The following is a 27,757-nucleotide window of genomic DNA, read 5'->3' as shown; positions in this document are numbered from 1 at the left end:
GTATTTGTGTCAGGAAGATGCCAGAATTCCAGAATATAAACACCTCAGGCCAAGCCACCATAGGCCATAAATTTAGCATCTTAGGACATAAATCCAGCATCTGGTTTAAGCAGTATCTTCCACCTCCAGCTGCTTATTCCCCTCTCTCCCTCCCCCCTACATCTGTTACGGAGTGAATCCCAAAACTAGGAATAGAGCAAACCCAAGAAATTACCCAGGGGGGAAAAAAAATCAACGGGATGCTTATTCAGCTAGATCAGCTCTCCAGTCTGAGTCACTGCATGGCTGCACAAGTGCTTGCAGGGGGAAAGAAGGGCCAGGAGGGGGCATTTTTGGTCAGCTTACATACAAGCCCAGCTTTGGCCTCAGGATCTGGTTCCACATCTCTTATATCAGAGGCACCAGCAGTTTATGGAATTTCTTCCCCGCTCCTTATTTATGCGTTGTTTTTGTCTCAGTCAGGAAACCAGTCAGACCCTGCAAACAACGGCACTGACACAACCAAAGGAATGGTGCAGAGGCAGGAACTCCCTAATGCAGTGCTGCCACAGGAAGAAAAAAATGAAATTGAACCTTTAAATTAGGAAAAAAGAGAGATGTGAGTTCAAAGAGCTCTCCAGGGCAAGCACATTGGCAATCTATCCTGCTCAAGCTTTGAGGTGGTATTTAGCTGAGGGAGAGAATGCAAGATGTAAGGACCCTTCTGCAAGGCTGTGCTAGGGAGGTACCACAAAAACTGAATGGATCCATCACCACAGTAGTAAGGAAACACCTTCTTAATTGTGCTGTTGTGAAAATCAACAGATGAGATGAGACAAATTCCCTATGTCCAGTATCTGTCTATTGGAGCCCCTCTGAGTGACAGCTAGGGTTATAGCTTTGCTATCATTTCAGTTCTGGTTGGCAATGCCTTTTTCCCATTCTAACAAAACAAATTAATTCTTCCATCCTGTAGGGATTTTTAGGCTGGGTAGCTCTTACCCAGAGAAAGTTGAGGTAAAATAGGCAAGTAAAAAGTCTGAAACAAGGGGTAGGGGTTTTAAACTAAAAGAGGGTTGGTTTAGATTACTTATAAAGGAGTAGTTTTTTTCAATGATGGTGGTAAATTGCTGGAACAGACCACCCAGAGAAGCTGTGGATGGTCCATCCCTGGAAGTGTTCCAGACCAGGCTGGACAGGAATCTGAGCACCTGGTCTCACGGAAGGGGTTTGTGTCTATGGTGGGGTAGTGGAAACAGATGATCTTTAAAAATCCCTTCCAACTCAAATTATTCTATGATTCTATGTTATTGAAGGCACACAAATACCCCACTCCAGCCTAGTGGAGGGTCTTCCCCAGACTGCAAGAGACCACTGGAGACTGAAGATATCAAGCCCAGGCGGAAAAGAGAGAGATCCCCCCAGAATTTAAAATTTTGGAATTAAACACTACTTTGTCATGGGAACCTTGTGACTATCTGATCCCCAAGAAGAACAGAATTATTTCCACCAAGTTGCTAAAGCTAAAAAGAAAAGTCAAAAAGCAATACAACATGTCGTCAAAAAATGAAAAAAAGAACTCTACCTTTCATAAATTGATTTGATCCTGAAGCAGCAATAATGCAGCAGCAGAAATACCTCTGCCCCGTGGAAACCTCAGCTAATGATTCTAACTTCCAACAGGCAGCCTCTTAGTATCTGAAATATGCCCCTGAAACAAGGTCTTTAAATATCAGCTATTATAGTATTGCTTTTCTGGATTAGGCATATATCCACTTCATGCAATTTTAAAATGATACCCCTTATCTTTCTGAAGCAGAAACCAATAATGCATTCCAGAGCCCACAGTCTCAACCACAGTCTGGTGTCAATTAAACTCATTTGCTGTCCTACTGGGAGCATCCACAGAAGATCTAAACAGCTCACCTGCCCGTAACTCCAGCTTCTTGATTTTACATCTTCGACGTTTCCATGGAATACAATACCAACATCATTCAGGACATATTCTTCCCTTTCTTTCTCATCATCCAGGTACACAGCATCCACTGCATTAGTTTACCAAAAATAAATATTAGTACAAGTGCCTAATTTTCACATAGGACAGACAAAACATCTTAGCATATAATACATTGATCTTTGGTGAAAAGTACCCCTCTTGCATCAAACAAAGCATTACTTGCTTCAACGGAGTTCAAGGATCAGGAGGTGGTCATCTTAGTTAGGAATATGATATATAACTTAAAAACATGCAAGATGGAAAAGTGCTGGCAACTCCTGCCAGTTTTCTCAGGATCTGTAAAGCATGATTAAAATGTCACATCTCATCAAGAATTTTATGATTAGTGTGTACAACTAATTTAAAAGTTGGAGCACCATGATGCAATTCTGCATCTACACAAACAGATCAAAGAACAATTTCAAACCTATTAATGTTAATGGAAAACAGCTCAGGTCAAGAGATCTAAAGAAAAATCTGTAGTGCATTAAAAAAATGGAGTACAATTTTTATAACATATTAAGAGAAAGGCTTGATTGCTTTTTCTGTGCATTAGTTATTGACTGGAGTATCCCTTCCACACATAGCTCGACTGACCAGGTAATATGAGGAGAGATTCATATTCACAAGTGTCTAAGTGAGAACTAGAAGTAATTGCATGAGATCTTTATCAAAACATATAAAAAGATACATTCTAGACTGGACTTATATCAAAAATGAAGAGCATATGCATACACACTTGACTTGCAAATATGATTTGCATATGTAAATAACTCATTATTAATGTTCATAAGGACCCCTGAATGATAGGAAACCATTCAGGTGTTCACAGGTAAGTATGAAGCAGGCTGTGATGCTGAGATTCTAGAATAGTTGAAGATTTCTTTCCTGTACCAATGCTTGTATTTTGAGACTAAAGGGTACACGTCAACATTTAATAGCACGGAAATTAATTAATTTGAGGAAATCAGTACTGTGGTTCCAGATATCAAATTAAAGGGAATTTCCAACAGTTTGATATGAGCAAGTACAAATCTACACTCACTACTGTCATAGTAGATTTCTTCAGCACCCTATTACAAATTACTAGAGGATAATTTAACTTTTAAAAGCCTATTGATTTGTTGTGTTTTGCTGAAATGCAAATCAGATTTGCACTTTCTTGTAAACCTCATCCTCAAAAGCTTCTTCATTTCTCCATGAATCTCAAGCTATAACTTGAGCCCACCAAAAAAAAAAAAAAATTTTTAATGAAAAAAAGAAAATTAAAAATTAAAATGAATAAAATAAAAAAAAAAATTTAAAAATTTAAAAATTAAACAAAAAATTTTAAAAGAATGAAAATAAAATTTTAAAAATTAAGAAATTAAAAATTTTTTAAAATAAAAAGTAATTTAAAAATAAAAAAGACAAAATTAAAACATTAAAAATAATTAAAAATTAAAAACAAGAAACCATTTTAAAATATAATAATAATAATTAGAAAATTTAAAAAATAAAAGACATTTTAAAATTAAAAAAAAAAATTTGGCAAGGCTCACGTTGGCCTCAGCTGGATGAAAGGCTTTGCCAATATACACACCTGACCTTGTGAAAGTTTTGTTTTTCCTCAAGATATTTTTCTATTTCTATGTCTATATATATACACACATAAAGGATTATGCCTAGATATGTAATATAATGACCTCCACATTGGTCTGCAAAGGATGGTAGAGAAGCAGGGGTTAAATACAAGGAGACTGTATTGCATTTGAGGAGACCAGTGCTTGCTGTTATGCTTTATGGCACTTGCTGTACAGTCCCTGATGCTAAGTACAACTTGGAGCAAGCAGAGGAACAGCAGGTTCCATGGAGTTTTATCTAAAGTAGACAGGTCTGAGACCCACTCTTGTTATTCAGCAGGGTGCTATTCACCTGCCTTCTAAAGGCAGGGCCATTAAGAAGTTTGTAAGCTTTTCACTACCCATGACCTAGGGTAGTGAAAATCTGCAGCCGGGTACAAAGTGGATGATCATAGGTTTACTATATTCAGAGGCTACGAGGTGAAAGAGAGTGTTCAAACTTGACAGTGCATGAAAAGGCTGCAGCCATCTCTGCAAGCAGGGACTCTCATATACTTGTGAAACTATATTACATGACTCTTTTGTGGTCCAACAAGTTCTGTATAACATCCCATTAAAAGTATGGTAGGTGTCACAGATCATGTAGGCTCTGTTTCAGTAGGCTGGATTTGCCTGATTTGCTCATTGAATGATTGTCTGCATTCTCTCACTGAGCACTGGATTTTATTAAATTCTGTTCATACAATCAGTACATAGAGTTCATTTAAAGAAGGAGAATTCACACCTTCTTCTGTGCAGTTACACATTCAGTGAAGTGTGTGCATATGCCTTCTTGACAGCTGTTGTTTTCTTCTGGGGATTAAAAATATCAACATTGATCTTGCTGGTATCAATTGAGATGCTTATGTTATTTTGAGACTGCATGATCTTTGCTAAATCAGATGAAAATTGATTAACTTCTCTGTCGATTGTTTTAAATATTTGTGGTTTTGATAAGGTAAAAAGGTCTTTTGTGTTTTATAGGGAAGCCAGCTGCTTTGATTTTTGACAGATTTCACTGCCCTTGAGACTGTTTAGAAAAAAAATATGAGGCATTTGTGACTACTTTGATGCTAAGCATGCTCTACATAATGCAACTCCTAATTATTTTGTGCAAGTGGAGGCTCACATCTGACAAACAGAAGAATTCCACAGAAATGTGCTGGGTTTGTTTGTTCTTTTTCTCTAGCAGTTCAGAGGTTTTTTTACTCACTTCTTTTATCCTGGGAATTTACTGAGACACCAGCAATGCTACAAAGAAGCAAATTAGCTTCTATGCTACTCTGTTTGAAGTTGGGGAAGGTGAAAAATACACTTCACGTGAAGACAGCACTGCAGGTGAGGAATCCCTTGCTAAAGACATGAGGAATGCAGAGTAACACTTTCTATTTGGGAAAAGGAATGAGTTCCAGCATGGGAGGGACCCTAACCCCGGCACAGCCGCCCTGTGGTGCTGGAAAAGCCATTTCTTCATGCAGACAGTGACAGCTGAGCACAGCAGCACCAGCAGACAGGTGGAAGTGGAAGCACCAGTCTTGCCCTGAACTCCCAGCCTCCCTTCAATGTGCTCCTGAGGGAATCCAGAAATGTGAGGCTGGGCCTCACTGGAACCAGCAGGGCTCATGTTGGGAAGAGGACAGTGCTGTGACAAACCCCAAGCTGCAAGAGGTAAATGCAGCTATCTACAAAAACCACTCTACCCAAGATCAAGGTCAGTATGCTGCCATGAATAGTGCTAGTACTTGCCTACACTAATGTAGCAGGAGGATGAAGCTCTGTGTGAATTCTGCCCATTTGAAAGCTATGGCACAAGCAATCAAATTTAAGATTTACCTATAAAAGTAAGAAAATGTTATTGGGCCAGATTTGGATGACTGGTAACATGTAAGATGAGTCCAGAGTCAACCACATGTTACAAATCCTCAAACTGTATTAGGTCATTTAAGCAGAAGAAATATGCAGCTGACTCAATAAAGTTGCAATATTAATATTAAGCAATTAAATTGCTTAAGTGTAATCCACTTGCATGAGGCTTGGGTAAGAGAAATTCACACCTCAGCCCACAGGGTCTGCAACTTACTCAGCTACACTATGCACCGCCACCTGTGAGAGAGTCACAGAAGTCAGCACAAGGTCTTTTCCTGATAAGCACTTAATGTTCCCCAGCAGAAAGTTGTAGGGACTCAGCACCTGCTTGGAAAGAGCTCACAGCTCCTTGGAAAGAGCTCACAGTATCCAGATCAAAGGAGCTCTTCTCCACTTTCATGTAGTCTGATATTGCCAAGAGTTTAGTTAAATTCCAAGAAGTTATCCTTAACTACTTGCCGTTTGTATCTTCTGTTCCAGAACTGAAGAGAGCTCTGCATGCCTAAAAGCACATCTGTTTTATCCAGCTATGTCATCTGGCTGTTGAAAGGATGCTGCCTCTCCTCACCGACTTTACCTTGCTTATTAAGTAATTAAAACTTCACCTGAGTAGCTGAAATCTCAATCCAGTAGTTAGATGAATTCCCAGATGTTTAGGGCTGGTGTATATAATTTTGGAGAATCTGGCCCTGTGTCTTTAAAGCATTTTTGGTTATCTGTCTTAAATATAGCTAAAGGGATTAAAGTATATAAAAGCATATGATGATTCTGGAAGCAAAGTACTCTGTAGCTTGACTGGTAAAGTATTCAAACTTCTTCTGAAGCAGCGTGACAAAAAAAACAACCCTGCCTGGGAAAATATGTCAAAACTGAACTATAGTGAGAAAAGGAGTAATAAGAAAGGGCACAAATGCCTCTGTCTTAAAGAAAAGCTCATACTGACATACTGATGCTCCTCCGAGATGATGAGTCGGAAAGCTGCACCAGGCTCTAGAGCCGACACTCTTCTCCCTGTTATAACAATCCCCATTCATTCCTGGCATCAGTCTTCTCTCTTTTTAATGAGGCTTTTCACTCAGACTTTTCTGTTTAGCTATTAAACCAGCAAACAAGCCTAGAAGATTTTCAAACTATTGTTTTCTCTTCACTTTAACTGCCTCAGTTTTTCTACCCTTTTGTCATTCCACTGAAAAATCTTTTCCAGCCAGGGGATAAAGCATGAAGGAATAGTCCTTGATTTTCTAACAAAAGGAGAGGAGGGAAAGACAGATATAGGAGCCAATTAGCCCAAACTACCTAGGAGTAAAAGAGGAATGAGAAATGAGGATATATCCAAATCCAAATAAAACAAGCAGGAAATGAAAACCAAAGTAGTCAGCAAGGGACAGGACCTGAAGCCATGGTAAGCTGCAGAGGGAAATGTGGTCCCCAAGTTGCCTGCCCTGGATCTAGGGTCACACAACATGTCTTTACTGCCCAGAAAATCTTTTTTGCTTTCCTAAGGAAGACTTTTTCCATCAGCCTTACCGATGCCTGCCACTGGAGGCAACTGCTGCATGTCGTGCTCCCTGTGGGTTTACTCCCATGTTGTGGTTTTTAATCTTGCTGGCTTTTGAACTCATTCAGCTCAGGTGTGAGGGAGGGAGGGCACAGGAGAGCAAAGTGTCTGTATACCATGAATAATGGTGGATCAGTCTGCACGTTGAGTTGCTGGGCAAGAAGGTGGGAAGTAGGGATCGATTTTCCTTTTTTCCCTCTGACTAACACCTCACACCAGCCTCTGTGGTCCCAGTCACACCACAGTGGGGTAGAAAACCCCCCCACATCACATCTTTTCTCCACATTATGACTGCATGCAGCCCCGGCTGGTTGTCTGCTAATCACTAGGCAATCTGAGGCAATTTAAGAAGATTTTCCGTGGGGTTTACACCTTTCCAAAGATTTGCTGAGCCACTGCAGCATCACTGTGCTGGCTGTTAGAACACCCAGGACTAAAACCGAGTAGTGCTCTACCTTTAGGAAGAGCTTTCTACCTTCCCTGACTGAAGCTGTGAGTCTGATGATGCCAAAACAAACATTGAGAAGTTTTGTCTGCTCACAGTTGAGCATAGCTTTGGCAACGTTTCCTCTCTTTCTGTTGCCCACCCTCCAGAACAAACCGTTAGCACACTGCTCTGAGGAACTTTATGCTGCTTTCAGAAGTATCTCACAGTGTGGCAGGGCCTTCAGTCCTGCCCTTCCCTCCCATTCCCACTTAACTAACTCCTCTTTATTCAGCATTAATCTATATCTTCTTAAATAATGCATAAGCTAATCATTGCTTATATTCCCTTGGATTAGGGGCAAGTAATGAACCCAGCACAAATCATTCCATGTACTGACAGCAGTGCAGCTGAATAATGGGCTCTGCTAATAATGCTAAACTTACTTGTCACTTGGTAGGAGGGCCCTTCTTTGGTACAGGATTATTTGATGCAAATACTATGGCAAAAAAAAGGAAAGATGAAGGAAGGGTAGCAGGAGAATATTGAAGCTAGCTGGTGACCTAAATATACTGCAACACATGTGATTTGGAGCCTTGCAGGTGTTGGAAGCTAAGACAGTGCTACAGTCTGTCAGAAGGCTGAGTCAAACCTCCCCGGTCTTCCTTGTCCTCTCCTGAAAGCCAGACACAGAGTTCATTGGGTAAAATACAACCCTGGCAGCATAAAGCCTGATTTCTTCCAAGGATCCTGGGAGATTAAAAAAAAAAAAATTGTTCTTCAACCCACTGTATTATAAAAAAAGGCTCATTTGCAAAATGTTTTGTTCCTCAGAGAGGGCACCGTTGCTAATTAGTCACCACTCAAAGGGAAGTTATAAGGGCAAATGTCATGTAGCAGCCGGAAGGCACCACCAGTAATGCCACAGCGAGCTGACTCCACCCAACCTGTGCAGGAACAGCAGCTCCCATTGAATTCCTGCAATATTTTGACTTCATATGTTCAATCCCAAATGTGGCAATTAGCAATGTGAGACAACAGAGTATGTGAGGCCACCATATCCTGCCCCACACCAAATCCTGGAAAAAAATATGCTTATATTGACTTGTTAAGGCACACACAGGGACACTGGAGACTCAGTGCTGCCTATTCAAGTCAGAGTAAAGCCTTAGGGTATGTTTACTGTGAGAAATGGAGCCTGAACTGGCAAACACAGGCTTGGGCTCTTAAAACTGCAGAGTTTAGACAAAACAAAGCCATTGGTTTCCAGCATGGAACCCTGCTCACACAGAGCTATTCCCCAGCTGGAAAGACTTGACTTTTTGCAGAGTAACTGTAAACTTTCCAGACCCAAACGGACATGTCTCCAACCTCCTTGGTACCACGCTCCCATTCCTGGACCAACCCACCCAAAAGCTGATGAGCCCAGCAGCACAAAGTGTAAGCCTTTGAGCAGGTACTTACACTGGCACCAGGGATTGAACAAGATGTAGGTGTCGGTCGCTGAATTCCTGCGTGTCCGAAGGACGCCGTAGGGAGTCAAGACAGCAACATAAAAGCGAAACTTGCCAATGATGCAGGTGGCAGAGGACATGATGGACAGCCGAATGGAGTTGTTTTCCCTGTGGATAATCTTCGCTCCCCACTGACCAGGTTTTAGTGCACTGCCTACTAGGATTGGGATGTAGGTGCCTTTGTTTTGCTGTGGGTAGCGACCTGGAGAGAGAAGTAGAGACAGTTTTTTAATTTTCTAGCAGTCCTCTGTCCTTTTGTTTTATTTTCAATGGAGGTGGCAGGTTTTAGTGGGCAAAAATAAACTACCCTCTCGTTGCCCCTCACAGGGCCTGGTAACTTGACAGCACAGCCACACAAAAACCTGCAACAGCTCCCTGCAGGCAGCCTGTCCCCACACCCCCACCCACCTCTCTCCAGCAGGCTCCAGTCTCACTGGTTCAAGCACTGATAGAGCATAGATAGCCCTGCCAGCATGAGAATGGGCTGTCCAGGCTTTTCTTGCTCACCATTGTTTATCCTAGTGCAGCAAGCTGCACTCCATCTTACTCCTTGCCTTGGTGTCAACACCACCAGCTAGACTGTTGGCAAGTTTAGGAGTTTAGGCAAGAGCCCCTTCCCCAGTTCAGGTGCACCCACCATCCTTGTCGCTAGCACACAGGTGCCCTCTGGGGCACAGACCTCACAGCTTTGGGGCTTTTTAGTAGAGCAGAACCCTGTTCTTCTCTGCACTACTGCACTGCCAAGCAGAGGCCAAGAGTTCTTTCGTGAAGTCCACACAGATGGAGGAAACACAAATGAGTCCACATGCAGATACCCAATGCTCAGTTCCCTCCGAGCATCCACTCCTCAGGGACCAATTCTGGATGCCCAGATTATAAACCACCACACGGGGGCTGAATCACCAAACTCTCTCTGCCAGAAATGGGTCCCAAATTATGACATGCCTCCAAAGTACCTCACGTGAGAGCCTGCCTCATAGTAAGACAAATCACATCCCAGAGGAGCTTATTTTACTCCGCCAACTCTAAAAGCAGCTAGACGGATAGGCTACATGTAAACACGTACAGTGCCAGGATTCAAAGCTGTGTGAGGCTCCACCCCTTGAGACTGAGGTAGAGCCAAACTAAATCTGGAAGCCAACCAGAAGCATAGAAAGAAGAGACATTTGTGAGAAGGATGAGTTCTTTATCTCATTCTCAAATCTACTCTTCATTTCATATTTTAGGCTGAAAGTCAGCCTCATTCAAAAATAGGGTAATGAAAAGCAATGATGGCAGACGGAGGGACAGACTTCTATATTTTTGATTCTTACTATTTAAGAACTTCAAAATTAAACTCATTTTCTTGCTTGCTTATTTTTATACTGCCGATGTAGAGATAATCGCAGATCTGAACACTGCTACATTTTGGGAAAGGACAACTCCAGCTTTAAATCTGAAACTTGCAAGCTGCCACGACATTTGTGTTTCTGAGAAATCTGGGGCTACTGTGCTTCATCCAAGAGGTTATTCTGAGCACATGAATTTTCATTCTGTAGATATTCAATGCACATAAATAACCCACTTTGCCCTGCAGGCCAGGGATGCTGTCACCCATGAAATTCATTCAGATCAGTGAGGAACACAATGGAAGGAAAAGACCTACAGAAGAATAAAGGAATAGAATAAGAGAGCAAAATCAATGGAAAACACTAGAAGATAGAGCACTGGACACTTCAAATATAAACCATCAAAAGAAAGCCAGTGTAGAGAGAAGAACCTATAGAGGTAACAGATCTGGGAGCTGAACACATTCTTGTCCTTTGTAGTGCAACTGTGCATGACCCAGCTCGCCTCTACAGTTGATATTTTGCTTCTAGTTTTGACATAATCTTTTTCTAAAAAAAGCAATCCACGCAAACAAAGCAGCAGAGCAAACCAAGCAGTTGAACTGATATCCTTGAAAACTGTTAACAAGTGCTACTTTTAAAAATACCTCCTGTACCTCCTTCAGAAAGGTGGGAGGGGGAAGAGATTACTATTTTAACATGGTTAGGAACTGACATCCTTGTCTTTGCTGGAAGCTGCATGTTGGTGTAGGAGCCTATTGGGGACAGGAGGAGCTGTGCTCTGGCAGAGACTTTGCACCACCACGTCTGTGTATGCCACGTGTACATGGAGAGACTGCAGAATCACTTCCCAGAAAATCTGCCTATAGGAACCAGAGAGGATCTCAAAGAGGCCATGAAAACTTTTCAAGACATCCTTATGGGACCACTGCCACTGACACCTCATAAGCAGGTTTGGCAAAGTACCAAGCCTCTGGTATTCTCACTTTCCCTGAAAACTCAAAATCCCATTTTCTCTTCCAAACAAACACAGCCACAAGACACACTAATATACCTTTTGCTCAACAGGGCAGCAGCTGTAGTTGCTGTTGAAGGAGTATGCGAGGCTCTTTCAACCCAGAGCCCCACACAGCTGGTCCCACAGAGTAAGAGGTCACTGGATTATCTTGCACACCCATGGGGAGAAGGTGCTCTGGGGCACCAGGGGTGCTCTGCATCCCTGCAGACATAGCAGATTTGCCAGGGACAGATATCCTAGAAGTCAGGATACTTTGCAGGTGTTATAAATAGTAAATACAAGAGAACATTGTTTGCTCCTGACAGATAATCGTGATTTGGTGCTTGCTAATGGTTACATAAATCCTGAACCCACAAGGAAGTTTGGGAAGATGAACAGAGCCTTCAAGAGCACAGTGAGCAATTTCCAATGTTTTCTTTGAAGAGGGGACAGGTTCCCTAATCTTCTGAAATAGAACTAAACCAAACCAAACACCAAACAAAACAAAATGCAAATGGAAGAATAGGGGGTGTAAATGAAAGAGTAAGGGAATTGTTACTTCTGTCAGGAGCTTGTGGAGCTGAATTGTAAACACACATTCAGACACCTGACAGCATCAGCCACACTATCTCATATACACACATCTGTTGTCTTGATACTAGAGTGCCATGAAGCTGAGTAACTTTGGCATTGCTTGCTAAGGTTGCTGGCCAAGTAATTCTTACATAGGCTCAGTACTATGTTTATCAACTCTGTAGGGAAGTCCTATCAGGATGGCTTGGCCTTTTCACCTTTATCTACATCTTGAGCACACATTTCTGGCTGCAGTGGAAAAGCAGAGCCAGCTTTGGCCCATGGTTGGGATATCTGCAATGTTGGCCCTTCCTCAGAAGGAGTAACATGCAGTGGTGATTTAATTCTCTGGCTGAGTCTGCAAGGAAGAAGATGCAATACTACCCAAAGACTTATTACCAAAAGCCTGTGAATGCCTGGCAGAGCACTCTCTGAAGGGTCTCTGGTGCTAACCCAACCCACAGAGTCAGGAGGCAGTTTGAGTGCATGTCAGAACTGGGACATGTAGACAAGATAAACCCTTTTTATGCTGACAGGAGGGTGCTGACATTATGCCAGAAGCATTAGCTGGCTCAGGATCTCTCCGGCTCTGCTTTGCACCATGAGTTGGCAGCCTGAACTATGCTCCACAGCCAGTTCTTTGTGGTTGCCTCACTCCCCAGTGTTCACCTTTGCTTTGGGTGTAGGAGGCCCTGGCCCTCACACCAGGACATTTCACAGCCAATTGCTCTGTGGCAGACAAACTCATTGCATGACATCACGCTGTTGGGATGTCCCTGTCTGCTCACTCTAACAGTACATGGAAATGGGAAAATCCAGCCTGTGAACTCAGAAAGTCTGGAGATTCCTGCACTGGGTGATTTTTTTTTTTTTTTTGTAGGCTCCTTCAAAGATATCATGTACTGAATAGAAGGTACTGACTGCCCTGCCTTTAAAGCAGGAGAGGAGAGAACTCACAGTGAACCCCCCTTTCTCAGGCCTCCAACACTCTGCATTTCAGTGCTAGGTCCTGAGCCACAATGCAGCCAGAAGACATCAATTTTTACAGAAACCTCCCTTGTACAGAACATCTAATGGCACAAACAAATATATTTCCCCTGATGCACAGTGCACAGGTCTGCAAATCCTTTGATACTTCTTTCTTATCCTTTCTTATTCCACCCTGGTTTCTGTAGCTAACCAAGCTGGGGTCCTAAAGCTCCTTCTCACTTCAGTTGCAGCTCAGCTTGACTCTACACTTCTTGGGGTTTCCAGGAACTCAGGAAAAGAGGAGCAAAGTAGCTGCTGTCGCTATTGAAGGAGTTCATAAGATAAATTAAAAAAAAACATGAGTAAAGATCTACATGGCAAAAGGCACCATGACTGCAGTGTGTGTGGATGTGGGTATGCATGGGATGTCCCCTGTCACACATAAACACTTTACAGGGGCAAAGAGCAAAGTGCAGCATTTGTTAAAGCTTGCCAAAATCTATTTATGTAGCAGCAAAATAATAAGCCATCTAAACCACAGAATTGTGGTCACACACATGCGTTCAAAGTCAGTTATTTTCAACATATGCCTTTCCTCTCTAGCATGTCAGCTCTGGGCCCATCAGGCACAGAGGCAAGCTGTCTTAAATTCTGGGTAAAACTGCCTCACCAGAGAGGGATTTACAGCAACAGAGAGAGGGTGAGAGATAGGTCCAGTGAGTTCAGCTGTCAAAACATGAGCGGTCCTCCTCCAGTTATCCAATTCTGCTGCTGCTCTTTACAAGTGACTATCAGGAACCAGGGCTAGCTTGATTCTATTCTCCTCCTTCTCCTTCTCTATCCTGTCCCTGGAAGCTCCTGACTACATGTAGTTTAGTTTTCCCCTTGATCCCCAGTGGACATGCACACTGCTGTGTGTGTATGTGCGTGTGTGCATTAAACAGCTCATAAATGCCAGGGCTGAATTAATGCTGTGCTGTTGGCACAGACACTGGAGGGACCAGCAGGTGCTCTCGGATAGGTCCCACACAACTGAGTTTAGTTCCAGAAGGGAGGAAGGAAGGTTTGGTAGCACAGAGATTAGAGATCTAGTGAGCTTCACAGGGAATTTCCTTCCTGATGGAAGTGGGATACCTCAGAAGAGAAGGAGGTGAACGAAGCTTTATCTCAGCAGCCTTTGTCTTTTTAGGATCCCTCCTTGGAAGATTGGCTTCTCAAGGAGTCAAGTGATCTGTCTCCCTTTGGAGTTGTTGATTACACACAGCAATTAACAATTTTCCTATAAGCTCATTTGTTTTATCTGGATACACTCTCTCATATAAAGGGTAAAAAAAATCTATTTCAGCACCACCCATGGAAGTATAATAACTGTGATATATTGATAAATAAGTTTGAGCAGGAAGTCACCAGTACAGCAGAGGTAAGTCTTTTGATAGCAAGCAGCCTTGGAGATAGGTGTTAGCATATGGGACATGAAACACAGAGTAAAACAAATTAGAAAGAAACAGGAGTGGTGCTCCAATTCCAAACAATCAAAAGAAGCAAGAAGAGGAAACAATTTTTTGTTAAAAGCAGTAGTCTCTAAATCTCTAACATCTCTTCTGGGTTCCTACCACCTTCAAATTCCATGGCCTTCAGAAGTGCTATATACAAACTTGGAAATGTAGTAAACACAAAAATCTTGAAAGATGTTTTGCTCGTGGCTCCAGTTATGAATCCTTAACATCTGGCCACTCTGTCCCAGCAGTGAATGTTTGTAGTATTTTACAATTGTAAAACACACATCAGAGCCACACACCTTAACTAGTAAAACAACTAAAAAATACAGCCAGATTTTATGTGCCACTTGATGCTGCTGAAGCAGTGCAAAAGTCAGCCTAATAAAGCCTAATTTGCAAGAAATACTGCATTCATAGACCACCTCAAGGGACTCCCTCCTCTCTACTCCTCTGGGGCCCAGCTGGGAATTCCAGATGGGAGGAAAAGAATACCCCAATGCCTTTGTTCAGAAAGTGGAGAGGTTTGTTTTTTGCAAAGAGCTGGCAAACAGGTCTCTTGTCTGCTGGGAGACAATTTCTAGGAAATATGTTCTGCTGCTAATAAATTATTTTTTCTGTCACAAAATGAGACTCCAAGTTTAGACCATCGGGTGTTTTTGTATCTCTGCTCAGTTTCTTGTACTTCTTTGTGAAACAAGGATCTAATAAACTCGCAGTGCTGAGTTACCTACCAACACAGTGTGCCCTATAGACAGGTTAGTTCTCTTGATAGTGCCAAAATCTCCTAAAACGTGAAGATCCAGAGTTTTCCAAAGAGCAACTTTTACTCAGAGTAAGAATTCAGCTTGACATCCCATTCCTAGTGCTGGGGGACATCTCATGTTCTAGCACCTCTGTTGGCTACAACCCACCCTGCCCCAGAGCTGCTGAGGAGAACAGGTGACAGCAGAGGTAGCAATACTTCCCCCTAAGGCAGAATTACTGTCTGACAAAATCATCACAACCTCAGTAATCCTGGAATCTTTCCTGGCCCAACTCTGCTGTGAAAACAGGGAAAGGCAGTGGACACAGTAGGACAGTATGAAGAGCTCCATAGATTCTGAACTGGACCTCTGGTTATTTAGTTGAACTCAGATATCCCTCTGACTATAAGTGGGAATTTGGTATCACCTAAATAAGCCATTTGGGATCAGCTCTAACATCTTTATGTTCTTAGCTTCTTTGATGTGTTTATAACTATCCCTCTGGAACTGGCTTGGGAAGAATGTGGAAAAAGGAGCAGTAAGTCTCTCCTCTGATCTCAGGCCAGAAGCCAATGATTTATAGAAGCCTGAGGAGAGCATATGCACAGGTGGGTGGGTATCCACACATGCACACGTGTGGAAAGGTGATAGTAGCCTGGGGGACTGGAATTTACAGCCCTTCCAGAAGTGCATCAATGAATAAAATGTTCATAATAACATTTAGGGCTAGACCAATATATATGGATTTATGAAGCCATTTAAGGAAAATACAAATAGACAGCAATTTATGAGGATGTGGGGAAATACATCATTAGAGTCAGGATGCACCATATAAACTCATCAAGCCCTCGAGGATTTACAGCCATGTACTGGAAGCTACTACTAAAATCAAGATTGAAGGCTGTATAAGCCCAATCTCATCATTCATCTGCTTTTCAGAGAAATCCCTGTCAGTGCAGCAGTGCCAGTGAAAACTTTGCAGCGCCCACACCAAACTGGCTGTCCCAGGCTAAGCCTTGCATCATGGAAAATGAAGAGGAACACAAAATATCCCCATCACCCAAAGGTAGGAGTCAGGACAATCAAGATGGGTGAGGAAGTCCTTTGGCTCTTCTGGGCTCACTGAAGCTCCAAACTGGAATTAATCCCACTGTGGAGAACTAGATGTAAGCATAGCATCTGCACTTCTCTTGTGACTTGTTCATTGCAGCCCCAGACCAATAAAACAAGGATCACCCCAGTGGTGATGCTCACCTTTCCTCTTGTAAAAGCCAGGAAGTAGGCAGAAATAAAGGAAATATGGGATGACAGAGCAGATCTCAAACCATGGGTGCTGTGGCAGGGCTGAGGTCCAGCACAAGAACTGGAATTACATCTAATTACTCTTTATAAGTGGGTATTTTTCCATGTGGATTTTTTGGCACATTCATTGTGTTCCATACTTTGGCAGGCAACTGTGGTCCTAATTTAATAAAGGATTATGTGCAAAACTGAATTACAATAATTCACATGTTAGCATTTCAGTCAATTTCACCAGGGATGACTCTACAGAAAACAGTCTGTTAAAGCAAGAACTACTTCAGTCATAAGGAACTATCATAGAAGAATGTCTGTAAAAGTGCCTTTCAAGAGAATGGGTTGAACTATTTATATATTCCCATATATATATATACATATTTATTTATTTGTTTATACAATTTAACCCCTGAATTCTGAAGATGACATTTAAATGGACTGTGGATTAAAAAAGATTGTAATTAAAGATTGTTCTCTGAGTGTTTCAGATCTTGTTTCACATGACAGAAGAAGTATTTGTCCCAGGTACCCTTGATTCATTTCAATTAGAAGGATTAAGCAGTCTCTACTTGTTTTACTTGCTTCATTAATCATCTTTTTAATGATGCAAAAGAAGAAAAAATAGGAGTGAAAAAAAAAAAGAGAAAAGAAAGTAAATTTTAGGGAATAACGGAAATAGAATAGTTCTGTGCACACCCACAGGACCAATCCATTACAATTGTCACATTTTTCAGGATCAAAATAAGTCTTTAATGGCTAAAAATTCTGTGATGGATTAATGTCAACTTGGGGAACTTTCTCAGATGTGGGAACTAATAACTTCTGAATAGCTTCATAGACACTGTTGTACAAACAGCCTCCACTGCAGGCACAGCCCTGCAAAAGGAGATTTCACGTTTTCCCAGCTCCAATTGAATTCCCTGGGAGTCAAGGCCAGCCATCCCTATAGAGTAACTTTGTACCTTATGGGAATAGAACCTTGAACCACCCAAAATATTCTGCAGTTCAGGACAGCCTGGTCCACATAGTTTGGGGAAACATCCACACTTTTGGAAATACTCAAAACCTGCTCATGGGGAAAGAGCCAGAGATGCTGGAGAAGCTGGACCTGCTTTGACCAAGGGCTAGAGATGAGACCTCCAGAGGCCCCTCCAATTGAGGTTATTCTATTCAACAGTTCTGCTGCACTATTTGAAATCTTCTATTCAGGCACACAGAGTGCTCCTTGCAAAGGTCATCTTACAACAGCTTGCCAATATTTCTGTGTGTCCATCACTTTAATCTCCCAAGCTCAGCACATTCCTAGGAAGTATAATCCTTTCAGAACAAAAAGTTTCTCTGAGCTCAAGCTGCCTCTGCTGCAGGGCTGTTGTCTGAGCCACTCCCTAGGGATAGCTTCTGCCTGACAGTACCAAAGGGCAGGATTCAGCTTCCCTGCCTTCAGTGCTCTTAAAGCCAGAGTCTGGCCAATGAGAGAGACTCAAGAGAGGAAGAAAAAAAAATCCAGAAGAGAGTTCATCCCACTTTAAGACAGCAGGGTTAAATTCTGCTTGGAGGCGCCTGCCTCTCTCCCTTGCTCACAGGCAGCCTGGGCAAGAGCTTTTTGTCTGGGTTCTGCTGTTCAGACAGTATGAGAGGTGAGAGCCAGCTCTTCAGGAAGATAAACTGAAAAAAACTGGATGAAAATGGCCACAGCTCCCTTTGACAAAAGGTCTGAGAGCACAGCACTGAGACATTCAGCAGCCAGTTGTCTTTCCTAAGTAAGAGAAATTTTCTTTCTCTTCTCAGCATTAAACATTGGACTCAATACTGAAAGGAGAAGTGGGTAGAGTCAGGCATATAATTTCTGAATTTTCCTTCTCTGCTGTGGACTGTGTTTGTTTTGCTTCCTGTTGCTAGCCTCTGAGAACAAATATACTGCATTTTTACCACATGTTCACAAAGAGAAACATTTGCAGAGTGCTGAGTGTTGACTAGTTCCCAGAAGAGGAGCTTGAACACCTCCCAGTTGAATCTCTGTGAGTTAAAGTCCTCGCAACATGAGGGCAGTGGTGCTCATAGAAGCAAAGAAAAAACAGGGGAGGGCAATAGCATTGAACACTATCTTGTATCTGCAGCCAGTTGTCCGCCACCACACATGGGCACCCATCCCATGTCACAGGAAGGACAGCAACAGTGAAGAAGAGGGAGGGGAATTCCACCATACACTCAGGGCTAGCTCCAAAGGATTCATTCAGAGCTGTGTTTATTGCAGAGACTCCCCTGGCTCAGGCTGTATTAACCCCATTTCTACCATGGCTGAAGATGAGAGTGTTTTTATCTATACTTAGAGATTCAAGGTACAAACCATGGATGGATGTGTTAGGAAAAAGCAACGAGAAAAATAAGTGAATGTGTTCTCTTAAGTGGATTGTGCAATGTCAAAAGAAGTGTTAATTTTCTTCTTCCAATATAGAATATCTGATTAAAACAAATGCAAACTGCACATAGTGCAATAAAAAACAAATGTTCCATTTTCCACGTCTTCTTGATACAGCTGTTTGTTTTAAACATATAAAGATTAAGGGAACAATCTTGAATTTAATTAAATCCCAAAAGAACTAACGATATTTATGCATATTAAATTTTTAAAGGCACTTGTGGCGGTTCAGCCAATCATTCACTGGACTGTCATAACATGCCTCCCAACCCTAATTTAAATTAGAAAGAAGAGAGCCATGGAAAAAAAATGTGCAGCCAGTAACATTTTCACTGCATATATGTTTAAGAGATAAACGCCCATCTAGCTTTAGAAGGCAACAAATCTAATAAATGGCCACATCATCATAATTCAATGATGGAAAAGACTCAGCATTACAAATTTCAGATCTGCATCTCACAGGAAAGTAAATTAAAACATCAATTATAACCTACTTTAAAGACTTCATAAGGGGAACATTGATGTCTTAACCAGATGAAGCTGGGTGTTTCCCAAAGTTGTGTTGTAGGGACCAGAATTTAGTGGCGCCATCTTTGGAGCATAACAGGAAACCCTTTAGCTTCTCTCCTTTTCTAGTGAGGTCATGCCTTTCTCTAGTCCCATGCCTTCAGTGAGTCAACAGTTTCCTTAGGACCTGGGTCTCTGATGAAGACTTCTCAGTGAGAGGAAAAAAGCTTTCATTCTCTATCAGCAATAAATCAAGAAAGTCTCTGATATAATCCTGAGTAAGTCTCTCAGCACTGGTGAAGCCCCACCTCAAATCCTGTGTTCAGTTCTGGAACACTCACTGCAACAAAGACATTGAGGTGCTGGAGCATGTCCAGCAGAAGAACAGCAGAGCTGGGGAAGGGTCTGGAGCATAAGTCCAATGAGGAGTGGCTGAGGGAGCTGGGGGTGTTTAGCCTGCAGAAAAGGAGGCTCAGGGGGGACCTGATCACTCTACAACTGCCTGAAAGGAGGCAGTAGCAAGGAGGGGGCTGGTCCCTTCTCACAGGTGACAAGCAATAGAACAAGAGGAAATAGTCCCAAGCTGAACCAGGGGAGGTTTAGATTGGATATTGGGAAAAATCTCTTCACTGAAAGGGTAGCCATGCATTGGAACAGGCTGCCCAGGGAAGCGGTGGAATCGCCACACCTGCTTGGGTACACAGTTTGGTGGTAAACATGGCAGTTCTAGGCTAACATGTAGACTCAATGATCTTAGAGGTCTTTTACAACCTTAGTGATTCTGTGAGTCTATGATTCTGTTTCTGGTCCAAAATCACAGTCACTGAAGTTTATCTCTTGTTACTAAGTTGTTTGTAAATGCAGGCTGAAAAGTTGCAAGATTCTTCCACTCAGTGTAACTTCCCCTCTTTATGTAATCAATATTTTGCTATCTCAGTTCATACATTCACCTCTCCTACCTCAAACAACAGATTCTCTTCCCTACATCTCCTAAACACTAACAAAAGAGATTTCCTGTTCCACCTACCTTTCAGCATTGCCATACAGCATTAACCAGACATAACTTTGAAAGCTCAAAAAAGTACAGCTTCTTATGAAACAGAAACACACAGATTCTGCTCCTTCTTCTCTCACATGAAATTTTGCTGATTTTCTCAAGAAAGGATTCAAACCCTCTTTAGAAAAACACTTCCTTGCCTATGGCTAAGCCTGTTTTTATGGTTTATCAGTCATAACAGGAAAACACCCAGCCATTAATTTCTGCTGTTTTCCTGTTTATGAGAGACTATTGCTTTGCTGATAAGACACAGCCTTTGTCAGGCACTTACCCATCAAAAACTCCAGCCAGAATTGGTCTGACTCTGGCTGGTAGGGTCGGCTGAAGTCAATCTGGATTTGGAAAGCCTGTCCCCGACGCACTATCAGCTTGGGGTTGTAGTACTTGTCAGTGTGATGCTCCTGCTTGTTGATCTCCTGAGGCTCCTTGAACATATAAATATCCACAACACGCAGGTAATCTGCAGAGACACGTAAATGAGCAGAGGGGGAAGGAGTCAGTGTGCTGCAATGTCAATATTGGTATCAATGTCCTTAGAGGCCCTGTCCTCCCCTTCTCCAGGGAAGGAACACCATGCAACAGAAACATGCTGGGTCTGTCTGGGCTTTCATGCTGCTGGCTGAGAAGAGGCTTATGGACAGACACTTCTCTGTCCACCTGCCATTTTCACAGAGGCTAAAAGACTTCTAGTGCAATCACAGGAAGAGCAGGTGGCTAGGAGTTGGAAGCTGAATGACCCCAAGGAGACTCTGGACCCACCTTTCCACTGGCATTGGCTTTCTGCAAGTCTGGACCTTGCTGTCACAAGTTTATCAGAGCAATCAGTGGGACTTCGATGGCTGGGGCTTCGTGTCTCCCTTCTTGCAGTCCCTCATTTGTAAAATGCAAATTCATAGGGGCTTTGACACTTAAATACCTTATTTGCAAAATGCCACCAGTGCTGAGAGCTGAAGAGCCTGAGAGGCAGCTAATGATCTTGCATTCAGCTGTGAGCTTGGATTGCCTGTATTAGATAAGGTTTGGGTGTACTGCATGTGTCTTGTCTCAGCTTCTCAGTACACCTCCACTGCTATTAGTGTCTTCTTATGAAAACTAAATATAACATTACAGCATATAATTACAGCATAGAGTTACAGGCAAGCAGCAGTAGGTATCTATAACATACACAAGCTTTGCTCCCTTCAAATTCAGGCTCTATAAAGGGTTATAGCAAACTATAAGTAGTTTGTTCAGCAAATGACCAGTGTGGGGTGGCACTGGGATAGCCACAGGCACTCACAGTCACCATAAACTACATGACTGTACCACACCACGAATCTGCAAAATGGGAGTCCTCTCACACTATGAGAAACCACGTGAAAATGAACTGGGCATTGTTGTTTTGCCTGCATGCTTAGGCACATAATTGTGAAACCTCTGCCAGGAGGAGCAGGACCATTACTACTCACCACCAGGAGAGAGACAGCAGAGTAAAGCTAGATTTGCAGCTCTCAGCTTGTCTTTCCAGGTGCTGACAGTTAGAAACAAGCTAATTCCTGCATTTTATACTTAGAGTGACAGAGCCAAATTCATGCCTGGCAAAAAGAGCTGCACTTTTACAGCAGCTGGTGGAGCTGCATGTATTTGTGATGGTGGCTAATTTGGCTTTCTACTAAACACACTGTGGGCAAGAATGATGTGCTCAGTAAATGAGTCAGACATTCAAGTCATTGAAGGCTGAATGTGGCCCCTTTCACAGAAGCTCAGCACAATTGTTTAATTTTTCAGTTCTGGACAGGGAGCAGAGCCCTGCAGGCAGCACCCTCCCTGAATGGGAAGCATGGTCAGCATGGTCCTTCTCCTGCTCCATCCTGGGCTCTGGGCAACGGCTAATGAGAGACAGGGTAGTAATGGCAATGGGAATAGGTCCCACTACTGCTTGCATCATCCCTCAGACCCCTATCCATGTCCTTTAGGAAACAGAAGGAAAGCAATATGCCTGAGGACACAGCATGATAAGGAACCTTTCATGGAAAAGCCCTGCATAACTCAACCCAAAACCATCTGCCTCCTGCTAACCCTAATCTGCAAAAAGGGTAGAATACTCTGTTCAATCCTGAGTCAGGCCTAAAGCCCCATGACAACGTTATTGTTATTCTCTGCTCAATTCACCAGGCTTCTGGAGTAACTTCTGTAAAATTCTACTGATTTTAGCACTGGCTGAAGTTACAGAGATGTCAGCGTGAAACATTTTTGCCCAGAAATCATTCTCATTGCCCCCCTGTGAAGTAGGGCATGTCTTCACCTCCCTCCTCACAAAACTTACCAACGCTCTTTCAAAAATGCTGACAAAACTCACAATTGAATTATATGAGGCAGGAATTTTCTGTACAGGGATGAAGCAGGGACAGGGGAGAATCTCTCCCCTTATATCTTCCAAACCCATCTGGGCCGAAAGTACTACATTTAAAAGCTGTGGATTTTAGAGTTCTGTGAATACCAATAAGAAACTGGCTCAGCTTCTCCCTCATTCCAAGGAGGCATAAAAACAGAGCTGAGGGTTTGTTTTGTTTTCATCTCCTGTTGTGCAATAAAAGAGGAGATGGGGGCAACAGTGACCCCACCCTTCTTCTGCATGCTAGCCCCCTCAAGGAACTGCAAAGCTAAGCCACCCTGGGCTTCCAGTTCAGCATTTGCTTCATTTCATCACAGGACTTTACACAGAACACAGTCATCCACACCTGCAAAAAACATATTTCATTTTTGGGCTCAGTGTTAAAATGTACGTTAAGCTTGCCAGATGAAGATAACCCATGGCTGAGCCTGTGCTAATTACAGTAATGGTAATTACAAAGAGCAAACCATGAGCAGGGTAATGGGATGTGCTAAGAGCAGCACCAGGGTGTGATCCAAAGGAAAGCTCCAGGCGATGTTCAGCTATGAGAGACAGGTGGCAAGTCAAGACCTCCTTTGAAGACAGGCCCACTTGAGGGTTTGCCTGTAGCCTGGTCTGTTGGTCAGTTTGCTGCACGAGAGGCAACAGTGTGATGCCTTCTTAAAGCCTGTGTAATGTTAAGCTTGCACGGCAATAAATGAGCACAAAGTTGAGCAGTTTTTCAAATAAAAAGAATAGCCTCCGAACATCAGGTTTCCTCAGACAACCAGAGAGGAAGGGCTTTGAATTTCTACAAAAAATGGCATAAATTTCCAAAGGAAGTGCCCATCACTCTGCTAGGAGGGGAAGCACAAATGCCTGCAGCTCACAGGACTCTGCAAGGGTGAGTGGGATGGCAGGGCTGTGTCCTCCCACCGAGCCCACTCACGACACGCTGTGGTGAGATGGGCTGCCCGGGAGGAGCCGGGGGGAGCACACGGCACAGGGATGTTCCTGGAGACACAGGCTTCCTGCTGAAGAAGCGCTCCGTGCCTCTCATGAGCATCTCCTCCGCAGCTCCGGCAGCAGGCAGCCCACTGACCGTGCTGTGGACGCAGCCAGCGCCGCGCTCGCCTCGGCTGTGATTCACTGGAGTCGAAGTGGGTGTCAGCAGAGAGCTAGGCAAGCACAGGGTCTTACCTCATCCGAGAGTAGTAGCTAAAATAGGTCAAGTGAATCACACCCTAAAAATGCCTGTTTCTCTCTGTTGGCTGTCAAGGGAAACGAGGGTGACTAGCTCAGCTGTAGACTCCTACACTGCACAGATCAAGGGCAGAATTCAGTTAAATTTAGGCATCTAAACGATGTGAGCCTGGTATGTAACAACTTATTATGGCCAGCTGATGGCTGGTTGCTGCAGCCAGTGGAGCTGAGAGAAGGATACAGATCACCATGGAACTGACATCCAGCTCTCCGGACAGCCTGTGCCCTCACCTCCACTCACCGGATGGCTCTGTGTTGACTACAATCTGACACATGTGAAGACACAGGTGTTTAGATGTTTATATCAGGTGTCCAAAGGATAGAAAACACCTCCATTGTAACAGCAGAGATAAAAGCATTTGCATGCTTTTTTCAGTGTGTTATGGCAATGAAATCTGGGAACCACCACAGAAAAATCTGGACAGCCCAGAAATGTAGGGGTGTGCAGAAGGGGAAGATGTCACAAGCAGGTCTCTGCCAGGATGTGCTCCCAGCTCTAGGGCCTCATCGCACTGTGCTGCTCCCGCTCTGCCCATGGACAACCATTTTATCCCCCAAGCACAACACGGAGAGAGCCCCGGGGCAAGCTCAGCTCCTGAATGTCAGGTCTAGCTCCATGGGGCAAGAAACCTTTAACATGCTCTGACAGGTGACTTAAGCCACCTACCCCAAACAGTATGTCCAGAGACCACGCTTGTATCAGCTAGTATCACAGGCTTAGATCACAACTGATGTGCACCAAAACAGAAACTCTACTACAGTCCCTTCAGGGACCCCTCAGGTCACCCCTTGCATATTTTGGCTACAAGCATTGGAGACATTTGCACAGCAGAGGTGATCCAGCTGTACAAAGAGTTTTGCTGTAACTCACAGATTTATTTTTCAGCCCAGTCCCATAGCCTGGTTTACCCAATGGCCACAAACTCTTGCTTTGGACAAGGGATGTTCTTCTCAACAACAGCAACACCTTAAGGACATGTTGGGCTCCTGCCTCAACTCACTTGACCCGACATTCCTAAGTTTCCACTGCATTTCTGAAAAGCAGGAGGCTGCCGCCCACAAGCACCTCACTTCATTCAGAGCCTGATGTGAAGCACATCAAAAAGCAACAGGAATCTTTCTCTTGGTACTGGTGGGCTTTAGCTACAGGCTGCATTCTTTCTAAGGTATCCCACAGTAATACATCTCCAGTTTCTGTGAGAGTGTTGGGTTTGAAACAGTGTCTAACTGGGACCTGCACTGCATTGGATTTGACAATTTAAACACACACTTGCCCCACAGCTACAGGGTTGTCAGAATAGGTTCAAGCAAAATTTCTGCAGTCTTAACATGCCGGTTGGTTTGCTCAGGCTTTTTTTTTTTTAAATAAATGCTTCAAAAAGAAATGTGTGTGTATTAAGATGGGGGTAGGGAGGGGTGTGTGGTTAAGGCACATGATTAGGATTACAGAAATAATGCTTTGCAACTTGTCACTTAAAATCTCTTTGCCTGTTTCCCAATGTGTGAAATTCAGTAATTAATTCTTGTCCACATTTATTAAGCACTCCTTCAACTCTGGATGAAAAGTCCCCTATGAGCATTAAGTAGTATTACATCCAGCTAGCCTGAGCTGCCACATTCAACAACTTCTGCTGTTCAATTCAAATAGGCAAAAAATTTAACATAATTTCATTAATGAGACATTCAGAATTTAATCCTGTTTTCTTTTAAACCAGATCTTACATATTTTTTATTTCTGGTTGACTCCAAAGAGTCAACACTGGGAACATAGTCTGATTTTTCTGTTCTCTACCATGATATTGTTTTGTTTCCCCAGCCAAATGATTGAAACATTTTTCACAGGAGAATAAATAATCATATGGGTATTCCTTCAAGTCTCATGGAATTTTTTGTGAGTGAGCTGAACATATATAGCAAAAGTTTTCCCTGCCAGACAACATTTTGCAGCAGTTTCACAGGCAGTTTAAGGCCATACAAATGAAATGGGCCATTAAGAGAACAGACTGCTTCTGGCCCTACACTCCAATGCTGCCACAGCCATGCCTGAAGCCAGGAGGTTCTTAAAGTGACTCTGTGATTGTGATCAAACTGGAAAAAACCCATTCTTGCCTTTTTTTAACCAGTCCCACAGTTCAAGCTGGTCACCCAGCTTCTTTACTCCTCACTTTCCATACCCATAACCCATGCTAACACTTCCATATACACAGGTGGTTTCAGTAAGTTTTCCCATGAACAGCAAGAAAAACGGTCTGAATTGGAAAGATGTAAGGAAAAAGTGGTTTGGGTTTAGTTCACAGACATTTACGAAGAGTATGGAAGATGTAAAAATAGATTTACAGCTTAATTGTACACTATACCTCTGGGATTAAATCCTCTAGGTATCGATCCAAAAACTTCCATCTCAGGAACCTCATTTTCTTCATCATTGGAGTAGTTTAGTGGGATGGCTCTTCTCCCATTCAAGGGAAGTTTATTCTCCTCACTGGTGCTCATTGTTTCAGACATCCTGTGCTAAAAAAAGTTGTAATAGCATGAAAGAAAGAGCTCAAGGAAAAAGCAAACAAGAGCTAGCATGGCACGTGCAAGATGGGAGAAGCCAAAAGCAATGTGGGGTGCCAGTGAGCTACACATTTTTAGACTAACATAAATAAAACCTGAGAGGAAGAAAACATCAGTCTAATGATAAGTACAGCTCTCTAAGGATTGGAAGGCATTTTGTGTTCATCAAAACACATGAATAAGAGAAGAAGGAGGGGGCGGGAGAGGAGAGGGAAGTCTAACACAGAAATATTTGCCTAGGAGAAGCAGGGCACTAAAAACATTAGGAAGTTTCAGGTAAAAGAACTGGAAAATCTTTCACTCTCTCATCCTCCATAACAGCATTATTGAATCCAAAATAGCAAATTATATTTTCAGAAAGTGCATCACACACTACCTCTCCCTAATAAAAATTACATTATAAGTCATACTGCAATCAAGCCAAATATTACAGCCTACAACAGTCTGTGGATAAGTGGAGAATTGTATTTTTGTCCCTATGCACACAAACACCCAATATCTTCAGGGCTAACTAACTCCTGCACCCAGACAATCCACTTTTGAGAAAAAGAGGGGGAAGGGGGAAGAGAGAGGGGGGTAAAAGGGAAAAAAGGAAAAGAAAAAAGCACTTATCCACTTATTTCTCTCCCACTAACGTCCTTAAGGGAAATCTTAGATGTAGGCTGATCAGAGACTTCTTTTTGAGCTACTCAAAACTGCTTTCACATCTATTTCAGTGTAAGCATGTAGCAGTGAAAAAGCCATGCAACCCTTCTAAGAAAATATTAATGACTGAGAAGAAAACTTCTTCCCAAAACCCCTGAAAACAGCAATTTAAAATGTAGCAATTATTTAACAGAAGTAAGCTCTAAAAGAAAGTTTTTTCAGTTACCAAGAGTACCTTCTTTTGAGATAGTCTTTTTTTTTTCCTTCTCCCTTGCAGAATTTCTGCAGTGCAATAGAAGCAGGGAAAATTTTGGGGGCTTTTAAGTAACCTCTGTATATCCTCCTCCTTCCTGTTGCAATAGACAATGCTGAAATGATTGCCAAGCCCGCCCAGCGCCACCTTGGAGGATCTGCCACCCCAGCTGGCATGCCTTTTCTTCCTCCCTCCCCTCCATGCCTTTCTTACCCAAACTCTGCTCACCAGGAGCATTTCGGGGTGCTTGTGCTAAGGAAGCAACTTGGGCATTGAAGTTTCAGTTCTTTTTGAGACCAAGTAGGAGCGCTTATGGCACAAAAGAATATGAAATGGGAGACTGGAAGGGATTTTCTGA

The 27,757-nt window shown here is 42.8% G+C and overlaps 1 protein-coding gene across 24 annotated transcripts in view; it reads right to left on the bottom strand.

Moving 5' to 3' along the window:
* Positions 1–27,757, bottom strand: part of F13A1 (coagulation factor XIII A chain) — a 206,647-nt gene that overhangs the window by 31,658 nt on the left and 147,232 nt on the right. For 20 of the 24 annotated variants that reach the window (XM_059853015.1, XM_059853036.1, XM_059853053.1 and 17 more), the window contains 4 exons: positions 26,300–26,453; positions 20,598–20,786; positions 8,889–9,140; positions 1,906–2,024 (listed from right to left, as the gene is read on the bottom strand). In XM_059853015.1, the coding sequence (XP_059708998.1) occupies positions 1,906–2,024; positions 8,889–9,140; positions 20,598–20,786; positions 26,300–26,453 (714 nt within the window). Of the gene's footprint in view, positions 1–1,905; positions 2,025–8,888; positions 9,141–20,597; positions 20,787–26,299; positions 26,454–27,372; positions 27,755–27,757 lie in introns of those variants that run through there. The other 4 variants (XM_059852928.1, XM_059852920.1, XM_059853132.1 and 1 more) reach the window with 4 other exon arrangements.

Source organism: Haemorhous mexicanus, chromosome 1 (assembly GCF_027477595.1).
Source record: "Haemorhous mexicanus isolate bHaeMex1 chromosome 1, bHaeMex1.pri, whole genome shotgun sequence".
Classification (NCBI taxonomy): Eukaryota; Metazoa; Chordata; class Aves; order Passeriformes; family Fringillidae; genus Haemorhous; species Haemorhous mexicanus.
This window is presented reverse-complemented; position numbering and strand designations above follow the sequence as displayed.